Here is a 13,198-nt window from a genome sequence, read left to right as displayed (position 1 = left end):
GGCAGGTAAAATCATCAAGTGTTCCCTAGAGAACCGTGAAGAACTATACATAATTAACATTTTCGTTAAATTACCCAATTGCATCACACCGCATTTGAGGAAACAGCTCTCGGTTCACACATGGATCACCGAGCACGGCTGCTGCGAGCCTTAACAGCGTTCCCCCTGGAGCAGTTTGTGACTTTTGGGGAGCGTCTCTTTCTTTTCCTTGAGCAACTCTTGGATGTGGAGGAGTTCGATGGGTGGTCCCGCTTGAGGAGGAGAGCTGTGATGCACCAGTACGACCTGCTCCGGGCCCGGTTCCCCATGGTTCCACGCACCGTGGTGCCCGTTCGGCAGCCACGCCGCATGTGGATGCGCATCCGCACCTCCACCTGGTGGGAGCAGACATCTTCCGGCAGCGACGAATGGATGAAGTATTTTCGGGTGAGCAGGTCCATGTTCCACCGCATCGTGGAGATGGTGCGCTCAGAGATGGAACCGCCAGCTTTTCAGGTGCGCAGCCCGGTCCCTTTGGAGAAGAGAGTCGGGATTGCCTTGTACAAGTTGGCAAGCTACGATAAGTACAGGGAGGTGGGGAATATGTTTGCTGTTCACCGAAGCACCGTCCACAAGTACTTGTACAAATTCTGCCGGGTTATGGTGGAGCTCCATTTGCAGAACCAAATTGCTCTGCCGAATGAGCATGAAGGTCGGCGCATTGCCCGGGGCTTCTGGGAAAGATTCTCCATCCCCCAAGTCATGGGGATGATTGGCAGCACGCACATTCCCATCACCCCACTCCGCGGCTGCATCCAAGATTACATGAACCGGAAAGAATGGCCTTCGTTAGTGCTGCAAGCTTTGGTGGATGATAAGTTGAGGTGAGATGTTTAGTCTTGCACAAATGAGCAAACCAAATGCCCCACAGATGTTCACCGACTTTTTCTGATTTTAAGTGTAGTTAATATATGGATTCATGCATATGGTTTCTTTAAAATATGTTTGGTACAGCCACATACAAAACTAAAAAACAACCTTGTGCATTGTCATTGGGAAAGGTTCCGGGACATTAGCTGTATTGCTCCGGGTACCACACAAGAAGAGGTGGTGCTGAGACAGTCTGCTCTCTACGCCAACTCGCATTTATTGCCAGAGGTACATTTATTCTTCTGATCCTGTTTTAGTCATCTCGAATAATGACAGATAAAGGTTTGTTTTGTCATCATTTGGTGATGTACAATTTCAAATAATACAGTTTATGTCCACATTTCTGCATAACCCAGAGTGGAAATGTCATTTGCTTTGGAAGAACCTTTACAGCATTTCCAAAATAAATGTATTGTCACATTTCCGAGAATACATTTTCAGAAAACCCATGCAGCAGATATTAGTGATTATTTACACTGTACTAGAGTATGCATCGGAAAGCAACAATCCAGAACCATTGATAGCATTAAGATTTGCTTAGATATTTACACTGCTTACATTGTAATGCATACCTATTGAATAATTATTAGTCCTTAGTCCACTGCTGGATAAATGCCTCCCCATCCCATATCAGTTGTCAGGGCTGTTTAACCATACTTAACCATGCTGGTCAGGTTGGATTAGTGACTTAGGGCAGGCCCAGGAACAGTTCAGATATCACTCACCACTGATATGGCCAGGAATTGAACTGAAGTCGCCGGGTTTATAATGTAGTGTGACATCCACTGTCCCACCATTTCACCCCAGATGCCTTTATGATTCTACTCATCAGATGGAGAAATTAAATCTTGGATGGAAAATGGTCAAGCAGTCTTCCTAACGGTATATTTTGGTGTGTGCTTGTTGTACTCTCCAGTGTCCAATGGAAATCTCGGGGGTTGAGGTCCCACTGCAGATTTTGGGTGATGCTGCCACACCATTGCTGCCATGGCTTCTGAAGGGTTTCTCAGTTGAAAACCCCACCCCAGAGGAAGCCTTCTTCAACAAGCACATTTCGAATGCACGTTCTGTTGTGGACTGTGCATTCGGGCGTCTCAAAGCTCGTTGGAAAATTCTGTTGAAGAGGATGGAGGTGAATCCTACCTTTGTGCCACACGTTGTTGCCACCTGCTGCCTGCTTCACAACCTGTGCGAGGAGCATCACGAAGTTTTCAGGCAGCAGTGGATGGAAGATGTGGAAGAAGCAGAAGGCGAGCTTCCACAACCAGAGTCTCTGCCAAATAGACCTTGTGCAGATGAGATTACTGATGTGCGTGATGCACTTTGCAGATTCTTGGCAACCAGTCCTGAGTTTACATATAGTCTTCACAGACAATAGCTATATTATAAATCTTGCAGTCTCACAACTGATTTTACTTGTTTTTTTATTTATGTTGTTTTGAAGGGCATTTCTCAATTTAGCACACTGCTGGATGATGCCTATTGGTGATGAAAGTTATTTCTCAAGGTTATGTGTTACAGCGTTAATTAGGATTCATTGACATTGCTAAAAATAACTGCAAGACAGCTGAGTTTTGATAACCATGCTGCCTTTCAAAGGTTGATTCTGTTGGTGGTGTGTAGAACACCAGCCACTCCCATTGTGAGTGGTGTGATTGTGCCGAGTGCAAGGGGCATGCTATATATGGTTCAATCACAATTCAGGAAATGTGCCCCTTGCCTGCGTACTGAAACGATTAAGATCAAACAAGTGCTTGGTTCAGTTGTTGCTCACCCCTGGTTCAGGTGAATAGACAAGGGCAGAGTTTGACAGCATTCCATCCTTAATTTGACCACTGGAATTTAAGATAATTCCCTGTTTAAATTGTATTAAGTGCAAGGTGACAATCACTTCGTACAATATAGGTAGGGTAAAAGTGAGAGTCAATCATTATATTTTTGTTATTTATAAATACAGGCTTTTTATGGATAACATACCAATTTGCAATTTACAGTTTTAAACATTTTTTTAAAATGTCACCGTTTAATTTTAAAGCATGAACATGGTTTAAAAATATATTTCTACATATCTGTATTTTATGTTATCAGGAATAAATGCATAGTCTCTTTTACATGCTTGGAAAAAATATATTACAATAACAGCGAGGAAATCTTTAATAAAACTGACTACAGATTTAGTGGTGCATTTGACACTATACTTTTAAATTGGCCTGTGAGCCTTACTAGCAAGGTCTGATCACATCTGTTGCACATGCACACATTTCCACGGGCCTATGCCAGATGTATTTTCCATGGTTTTCAAGACCAGCAGAGATACCTACGCACTTAATTCCGTTGCACAAATGGGCACGACTTCATCTAAAAAATGTCAGTTTGTATACAAAAGCTTGATTGCCTTAATTTGTTATTGGCTTAGAATATACAATTTGCCAACAATTAGGTTGAGTGTATTTTTATATGTAGCAGAATAACTTTTTTGATTAAAATGTAATGCTGTTGCAGATACTTATGGTATAGCAAACAGTGATATTATTTTTTCATAATTTTTGAATGTTGCAAGGATATTGAAGTGAAGTAAAACAAAATAATTGATATAGGTAGTGCAGTTTTAAATGTTGACTTTACTGTGTTATTTCAAATATGTCATGTGAATATTAAGAGAACTGTACATGTATTTTATACTTTGTAAAGTTATTAAATGTGTTTTTGCAAAGGTACTGTGCATTTTGATTTCTTCATGCCTTAAATTGTGCAAGTGTTTTGAAAGATAAACCATTGCAGTACTTAGTTTTTTTCACGAAATTGTTAAATGTAGGTTCATTTGACATTTTAAGTACTGTATACTGACGAGAGGAATAATGCTGCATCGATTCATATAGGTTCTTAAGCTCTTAATAAATATATCGAAATGTGTTTAAAGATTCAGCTAAATGTACCACAATATAAAACATCAATTGATTCTGGAATTTAATCGCAACAATGAATCGGTGACATTTAACACCCCTAACAATGACTGGTTTATTTTTATTCTACATTACGTCTGTGAATATTTTTTTCCGTCGTGGTATCAGAATACAATGTCAGGCAGAACATTTACTGTAAAAAAAATATAGAACAAGTCTTTATCGCATGAATAAGTGACTTGTGGAGAATTGTTGACATGGTCTTGCATTGATCCTTACCAGGCCAACGTGTGCACTTAATCATGTAACCCAAGTGAAAAAAAAATCCCTGCTACTGCAGTTGTGAACTTGGTCAACCTGATTGGTGCTTTTTTTCCGTGATGGCAGCGACTTGAAAACAGGTTGAGCACATTATACTGTGAATCAATGTCTTGTGCATCTGAGCATATAAAGTATTACATAAAGTTTACAGTTACCTATTCTAAGAATGTGTATTGAAAGGTTAATTTTAATAAACACCTCTGTGTACATGTTTCATTCTTTAGCATCTGAATTCAGCACTTGCAATAATTTAACATGCATTTAAGTGCACTATCGTACAACACTTTAAAAGGTCAGTTTAACACGTAGGCTTTTGCGACCAATGTTCATTATTGAGGTTTTTTTGGGTTATGATCGTGTAAATATATTAATGTGTCGTTAAAACCCGCCACTACCCGATACAGCCAACTAGAGAGGGTTGTCACGTAAACAGAACGTGGCCAATTCGTCACTAGTACAGCACACCGGTATGTTGGAGAGCCAAGCCACAACATTTACAATCTGAGTACGACGTTTCGCCATTGATGAAGCTAGTTGTAATTACTATCGAAACATGGTAAATGTTGTGGCTTGGCTCTTCAACACACCGGTGTGCTGTACTAGTGACGAATTGGCATGTTCTGTTTATGTGACAACCCTTACTGGCCGGTTTTAACGACACATTTATATATTCACATCTAACCCAGAAAACCCTGGATTTCAAAACGTAATTTTCGTGACTTAAAGCTTCCGTGATTGCAGGAATTCATATTCTTTGGTTCTTTCGGTAAAGCCACGTAGATAGGTTCAAAGAAAATGACAAAACTATGACGTTTCGATCGCAACACAAGTGTTCGTCATCAGGAAGAGGGGGTTAGCTTCTAAAGACAACTGCTATAAAGGTTTGAAATGGGCGTAGCCCAAATGTCAGCAGCCAATGGTAATGTGAGTGGTGGGCAGCGACCGCGACGGTGGTGGGTTTTCCCACCAATCAAAGGGCTGCCCGGTAAAAATTAGCATGATAATGTGAGATCGTTGAGAGGCCTGCCCGGCGGGCGCCCTGAGGTGGCTATGTTAATGTGAGAGATTAGCATGTCAATGAGGGATTAGCATGTTAATTGGAGATCGCAAAGCAAAAACCTCGAGCTCGGTGAGCGAGGTGGCTTTGTTAGGGTAAGAAATTTAACCTTTTAACGTGAAATCAGAGAGCCGAAAATAACGAACATCGGAAGGTGGTAGGATGGGAACATCACAGCTAGTTATTACTTAAACTGGTTGATAACGTCCTTCCAATGATTGCTCAGTTTATACCCATCTCGATTCAAATTGTGTCTGTCTATATATATGGATGGCTTCATGAACGAATTGTTGTTGATAGCCAGTGGGTTTGTAAAGTACCTTCGTCTTAGATACATAAATTTCGTGTGAGCCCACCATATTAAAACAATGATCATCCACGAGTCAGGTATTGATCCTACCGTGTTTCAGATCTGCCTCATGTTAACGAACACGGTCTGAGACATGTCGCTTGGTTTCCCCAATGTAACTACTGCCGCAGACAGCTTAGTTTGTAGACGCTGGGGTATTGCATGTCAGGGATCACATCCTTCACAGATGGGATCAGATCACGAATTTTACGCACTTAAATCGAACCTGGATCTTGTGTTTGCTCATGATTTTGGAAATATTTTTTGGTGACCCCTGCTATGTATGGCAAGGTGATGCTTTTGAATGGGTCTTCATCTTCAAAGATGTTACCTTACACTGCACACTATTCTGTATTATAATACGAAGGTCTGCGTGATATGTGTATATGGTGATGTAAACTGTGAATTCAACTTGTATGTCATTTGTGTAATGATATCTTTTTAGCCTTTATTTTGTACCAAAATAAATGGGCAGTGTTTCTTTAACATCTGGAACGTTCTAATTGGATTACAGATTATATTCTGAGGATGGAGAACACATTGTACTGGTCTGCACAGAAGATGGCACATTCTATGCCATGGATTCTGCATGCCCACATGAAGGTACAGTACAGCACTAAAACAGCCCTCATTTTGCGTTATGTTTGAGCACAATTATGTTATTGTTTCAGTGTTTGCTCACGTACCAGCGGAGCAATGAAAAACAACATTGTATGAACTGGTAGTGTGTGCGCGCGCGCGCGAGTATAATATAAATATTGATGGGTATTTAGATAGGCATAAAACTATTTCATCTGCATTCATTCAGGGCCATGACTTTATGTTTGGCCGTGGTGTGATGCTTAAGCACACTGGACTTGTGCAATCCCGGAGGTTTCCGGTTCGATTCGATTTCTCCCAGCGTGCCGGTTGAAACAATGGGCATGGGTTTTATTTTTGTGAATCCCCTTCACCTTTGTCCACCCAGCAGTATATTGTACATTAGTAGACCACAGTCAATCGGCAGGTCACCTACGGTGGGGTAATGTGTGGCCAGTGTGGAACAGGAAGCAAACGACTCTAGAGGAGTCTTTTTTAAACGCTCCCTGCAATGGTGGCCCTTCTGCCAGCAGTGATGTTGAGCAAGCAATTGCAGGGATGCACCGATTTACCATCATGACGTTGACCTAAAGCAGGGGTCACCAAACTATGGCCCGCGGGCTGGATCCGGCCCGCAACGTCAGTCCATCAGGCCCGCCGTCAGAGCCTACGCTCTGACGTTACTATGGTTTCCATGGCAACACACACAAATACGCATCTTTCCCGCCCCCCAGTATTGAACAGAATGATTATGCGGCCCGCGATCGTCATTCTATCAGTTATCCGGCCCGCTGTGAAAAAAGTTTGGTGACCCCTGACCTAAAGGTATAATTTGCACGTACTTTACTATCATTTGCATGATACCTTTCACACATTGCACCTGGTCCTTGCATGTACAATTCCATGCATGTTTTGTGAGCTGAAGTATCAATTTAAATCAGTAGTTATATGACTTCACATTGTATTGATATTCTCTAGGTGGTCCTCTTGAGTTGGGGGACATTGAAGATCTGGGGAGTGGCAAGCTCGCACTTATCTGCCCGTGGCACCATTTTGATTTTTGTCTCAATACAGGGGAATCGTCTACAGGATTGAAGGTACAATTTCTTTGGGATATTTGTCTTAATAATCTTTTAGCCAAGAAAGTATCACTGTGCACCAATTATCCTTTTTTTATGAGGGTCCTGGAATGTTTGGTGATTTCATGAGCCTCTTATTTTGCAATGTGAGTCGACTGGGAGTACAGAAGAAAACCCCATCCATTACAGAGAGAGCGCACTCAAACATATGTCGAGATAAATGAGCTGCACACTTTTCTGTATGGCTGTCTACTGGCCACCGTGTTGCTCTGCAAGCTGAGAGGCCCATGGATATGTCCATCAACCCTAGGCTCCAAAGTGTGTAACATACATCCTTTAAAATATACACTGTAACGCTGATTCGTCACTTTTTTCACAATTGGTAAAAACAAGGGTTATATTAAACAAAGTGCCAATATGTAACGTATGTGTTTTCTTTCTACTGAAATGTATCATGTTAATATAGTATAACCATAATCAACATACACCACGTTTAACAGCTCGGGTAAATTTACATTTTTGCAGATATAAGATCGTTATTTTAAGCATATCTTTATACTTTATTATTCACAACACAGATGTTTAAGAAAGTCAAATGTTCATTGTTTGTATGACACTTGTGTGAAAAAAAGTACCTGTCATACTGGAATCGTTGAAATATAACATTTTACACGGCAAAATATTAATTAAAAGTGTACCATTTTGTTTTTCAGAATCAGGTTTACGAAGTGACTGTTGTTGATGGAAATGTTTACATTAAAACCGAAAACATGTTATCGATTTCTGACACTGGTCAAAGGGAAGATGTATGTAAAGGTATGCACATGCTTGGCATACAAAGCCATATTAAGGTTTAAACCCATTTTAAGAATATGCAATTTAATCTTGTGTTGAGTGTCGTTCAACAAATAATAAAATCACTTACCCCGGGAATGCCTTGAGTCTCAAAAGGAGCCTCTATTAGGACATTTAGCCAACTCCTTGGTCACGCTGAAAATGTAATGTTACTTTTAGAATTGTATCACAATGATAAAATGACAATAATGCACAGCCTTCCTGCTAAGCTAGAGATTCCAGTAAGGAAATGGGCACTGCATATCCATTTTATTGTTTTTATATAAATTGCTGACAATAAACTACACGGTCATATGTTACAACTAGATCCCGTGGTAAAGATGCTCGCAAATTCCATTTCTCTTACTGCAGTCAAACGCTCTGAAGTGAAAAATCCTCATCAAACTATCAATTGTACGTTTGTGACCATCTTGTGGTGGCAATCAGCGTCCATTGTGTACAACATTCGGTTTCTTTTGCATTCCTGATGCATGAAAACATTTTACGTAAAGTCAGCTGGTATTCCAACATCCGGCATCGACAAATGGAAACTATAGATGTTACTTTATGTTATTGTTGTTTATTTTACTCTGAATACCCTTTTACTCTGTAAACATGAGTCTGGAGGTATTTACCGTGACTTTGATGCCATTCCTACTTATGTTATTCACGGGGATGGCAATGCATTTCATTATATTGTATTTGCGATTAATTGAAGAAAGGTGCACACTGGTGCAGGAGCTAGACGATTGTATAACAAGTTGTAATTGGAAAACCTCTGCACTTGATCTGTCGAATGGTAAAATGTGCCAATTCAGGGCATTCTTTAGTAGTCTAGCGAGTTTCATGGCCCAGTAATTATTTAAAGATGGAATTTACATTTTTTTAAATGAAGCCACCCAAGAAGAAAGTGTTTTAAATTTTGATTTAAAGCTTTCGTGACTGCAGGGATTCATGTTCTTGGTTCTTTCGGTAAAGTCACGTAGAAGGGAAAACAATAAAATAATAAAAAATTTAAACAATAAAATTCTCACGACTTTTCCACTGCAACACAAGCAATCATCATCAGGTGTGAAAACCACAACAAGAAAATTTATTGTTGTGGTTTTCACACCTGATGATGATTGCTTGTTGTGGTTTTCACACCTGATGATGATTGCTTGTGTTGCGGTCGAAACGTCGTGAGAATTTTATTGTTTTATATTTTTATTATTTTATTGTTTTCCCTTCTACGTGACTTTACCGAAAGAACCAAGAATATGAAACAGTGTTTCATTTCATATTTCCATGATTACTTGTAAAAACTGTAGAATGCTTCAAGCCAGTTTTGAGCTGCAAGCATTGTGGAAATAGTATGGCTGCGCCATGCAAGATGAGACCAGTGGCTATGGAAATATGAAATGTAATAGTTTTGTTGGGCCGTGACCCAGTGTTGTGCGTGCCTTTGCAGGTGCGGTGGGATGTGGAGAGAGCACTAGCGGGCAGGGTGATGACTCCCTCTGCTACTGGGCTGTCAAAATCCTGTCAACTCCAGATCCAGAGGAAAAGGTTCATGACCTAAAAAAACTACTGCTACCGGTTTTGTAAATTTCTGCCTTCCTCTTAGGGGAATTAATACAATTGGTTTAGCATTAAGAGTTACTGACCGGCATATGGCATTTTTAAAATCATGATTATTAATCCCTCTGCAGTTCTCTTGTGGCAGGTGGCTGAAAGTTGAGACCAGACAGGTGAATTTGGTCTATTTTGACTGTAATATTTATTGCCGTATCGTTTGCTTGGTAAGGCATTCCCATATATCTCCATTACATCTGCTACAACTACTAGAGGGGAAGCTGCATTCCTGCTATATTCAAAGCTATGTATCACTCCAGCCTCTTCTACTGCTGCATGCAATTTCCTCTGTATAACTGCAAGTGTCCTTTCAGCAGTTTCTTGACATAAGGGAAGGGAAAAACATTCCTTGGGGCCACGTCTGGAGCGTTGGGAGACCGAGGGAAACCTGGAATGCTAAGTTTCACTCGAGATGTTAGCAGCGATACTCTTGTTTAAATCCTACACTGCTAGACCACGTTGCCAAATAAATGTCATTGCCATTAATATAATTGATTAACACTTGTCGAAAAGTGGATGAAAAAAGCTACCAATTAGCATTGTGGTGTCTACTCATTATGCTTACAGACATTGCTTCTTGATTGATTCCTACCCAGTTCATTGGGTCGTCCTTGGGCAATTGCATGCTTATTCTGAAGCACTGGAGCAATTTGTACACAATGGTGCTGAGAAAATAATTGTTAGAATAGGGTATGGGTTTCAGTGAAAGTTGTGCCAAGTTTTTAAGAAAACAGTGTTGGCAATTGACTAATACACGATCATTGCAGCCCTTTTACTGAGACCAATTCAGAACAATTACTTTAACAGAATTCCACATTTATAAGAGGTATGCATCGCATAGAATAACCAGATCATGTATCTGGATTTAACTTAATGCAAGCAGGTGCACAAGCAGTGTTTCTTTGCAAAAGCTCAAGTTTGGTCATTTAATTAACATAAAATGAAAATAAGCATATGTTACATAGTCGTCTCAATTGCTTTTAGAGTTAAAATTGTACTTACACGGCACAACTCCTCTTGCTGTTGTGGAGACTAAGTTTGTTGATTCTGTTATCCATGGGGTTATGCACTAAATTATTATACTTGAAAAAAACTCGGATACTAGGATACATTTTCAAAACAAGCCAATCCACAATTCAAGACAGAGAAAAAACACAGACTTTTGCAGATAATATAAAGAATAGGGCACAGATAAACAATAGCATTTTTTGCAGACCCTCTACAGTGAGGGAAAAAAGTATTTGATCCCCTGCTGATTTTGTACGTTTGCCCACTGACAAAGAAATGATCAGTCTATAATTTTAATGGTAGGTTTATTTGAGCAGTGAGACAGAATAACAACAACATAATCCAGAAAAACGCATGTCACAAATGTTATACATTGATTTGCATTTTTATTAGGTAAATAAGTATTTGACCCCCTCTCAATCAGAAAGATTTCTGGCTCCCAGGTGTATTTTATACAGGTAATGAGCTGAGATTAGGAGCACACTCTTAAAGGGAGTGCACCTAATCTCAGCTTGTTACCTGTATAAAATACACCTGTCCACAGAAGCAATCAATCAATCAGATTCCAAACTCTCCACCATGGCCAAGACCAAAGAGCTCTACAAGGATGTCAGGGACAAGATTGTAGACCTACACAAGGCTGATGGACTACAAGACCATTGCCAAGCAGCTTGGTGAGAAGGTGACAACTGTTGGTGCGATTATTCGCAAATGGAAGAAACACAAAAGAACTTTCAATCTCCCTCGGCCTGGGGCTCCATGCAAGATCTCACCTCGTGGAGTTGCAATGATCATGAGAACGGTGAGGAATCAGCCCAGAACTACACGGGAGGATCTTGTAAATGATTTCAAGGCAGCTGGGACCATAGTCACCAAGAAAACAATTGGTAACACACTATGCCGTGAAGGACTGAAATCTTGCAGCGCCCGCAATGTCCCCCTGCTCAAGAAAACGCATGTACATGCCTGTCTGAAGTTTGCTAATGAACATCTGAATGATTCAGAGGACAACTGGGTGAAAGTGTTGTGGTCAAATGAGACCAAAATGGAGCTCTTTGGCATCAACTCAACTCGCCGTGTTTGGAGGAGGAGGAATGCTGCCTATGACCCCAAGAACGCCATCCCCACCGTCAAACATGGAGGTGGAAACATTATGCTTTGGGGGTGTTTTTCTGTTAAGGGGACAGGACAACTTCACCGCATCAAAGGGACAAATGGACGGGGCCATGTACCGTCAAATCTTGGGTGAGAACCTCCCCTCAGCCAGGGCATTGAAAATTGGTCGTGGATGGGTATTCCAGCATGACAATGACCCAAAACACACAGCCAAGGCAACAAAGGAGTGGCTCAAGAAGAAGCACATTAAGGTCCTGGAGTGGCCTAGCCAGTCTCCAGACCTTAAACACATAGAAAATCTGTGGAGGGAGCTGAAGGTTCGCGTTGCCAAATGTCAGCCTCGAAACCTTAATGACTTGGAGAAGATCTGCAAAGAGGAGTGGGACAAAATCCCTCCTGAGATGTGTGCAAACCTGGTGGCCACCTACAAGAAACGTCTGACCTCTGTGATTGCCCACAAGGGTTTTGCCACCAAGTACTAAGTCATGTTTTGCAGAGGGGTCAAATACTTATTTCCCTCATTCAAATGCAAATCAATTTATAAAAAGGTTGACATGCGTTTTTCTGTATTTTTTTGTTCTGTCTCTCACTGTTCAAATAAACCTACCATTAAAATTATAGTCTGATAATTTTTTTGTCAGTGGGCAAACGTACAAAATCAGCAGGGGATCAAATGCTTTTTTCCCTCACTGTAGGTGCCATGTATAATCAAAGTCACGGCAAATAGGGCCGTGAATAGGATCCATGATCGTGCAAGTGCTCTACGTTTTGTGGAATTGATTAAATCTAATTAGACATTGCTAGGCTATTGTATTACTGGTCCTTGGGATATGTTTTGGTTTAGTTCCTGAGCTCAAAATGGATGGATTACTAAAATAAATTCCGGCTCTTCCGTTGATATATGAAGAACACAGGTGTTAAAATGAATGGAAAAATCATTGCAATGATGCAATTCGTTAGTGACATAATGCTGACCTCAGCCCCGGGGAACTTACAGTGCAGTCTAACTTCAATTAACATCATGTATTGTGGACAATATGGAGATTATTATTGTTGTTGATGAAACTTACAATGTACCAATTCCCAAAAGTAACATTTATCTCACAATACGCTAAATATAAGAGGTGTTTAAAATGTGAAAAGGTGTTGATGTCTTGGAGATATATTACATTTTTGCAAAAGATAATATCTTGAACATCACTCTGAGCATAAAAACCACATGGGTTTAAAAACAATTACTGACACTCAGACTCACTTGTGTTTTCAATTATGCTTGTTTAAAGCTGTGATATGTGAACTATGGCAAATTTGGTCTAATTCTCCTCGAAGGCAATTAATGTCATCATAGATTATTGTTTAACAGACAAAAAGACTGCCACACCACAAGATTGTTTGACACACAATAAACCGAGTAGATCGCTTGGGTAGC

General features: G+C 40.4%; 1 protein-coding gene across 8 annotated transcripts in view; it reads left to right on the top strand.

The window, feature by feature from the left end:
* The window catches only part of LOC116941911 (uncharacterized), a 30,364-nt gene that overhangs the window by 5,360 nt on the left and 11,806 nt on the right, over window positions 1-13,198 (top strand). For 4 of the 8 annotated variants that reach the window (XM_076066819.1, XM_076066817.1, XM_076066815.1 and 1 more), the window contains 4 exons: window positions 6,054-6,142; window positions 7,097-7,215; window positions 7,911-8,013; window positions 9,482-9,579. In XM_076066819.1, the coding sequence (XP_075922934.1) occupies window positions 6,054-6,142; window positions 7,097-7,215; window positions 7,911-8,013; window positions 9,482-9,579 (409 nt within the window). The other 4 variants (XM_032953255.2, XM_032953257.2, XR_012941634.1 and 1 more) reach the window with 3 other exon arrangements.

The sequence above is a fragment of the Petromyzon marinus genome, chromosome 13, assembly GCF_048934315.1.
Source record: "Petromyzon marinus isolate PM22_M1 ecotype Great Lakes invasive population chromosome 13, UKy_Petmar_22M1.pri1.0, whole genome shotgun sequence".
NCBI lineage: Eukaryota > Metazoa > Chordata > Hyperoartia > Petromyzontiformes > Petromyzontidae > Petromyzon > Petromyzon marinus.
The sequence above is the reverse complement of the archived record's forward strand: the minus strand, read 5'-3'. Positions and strand labels throughout refer to the sequence as shown.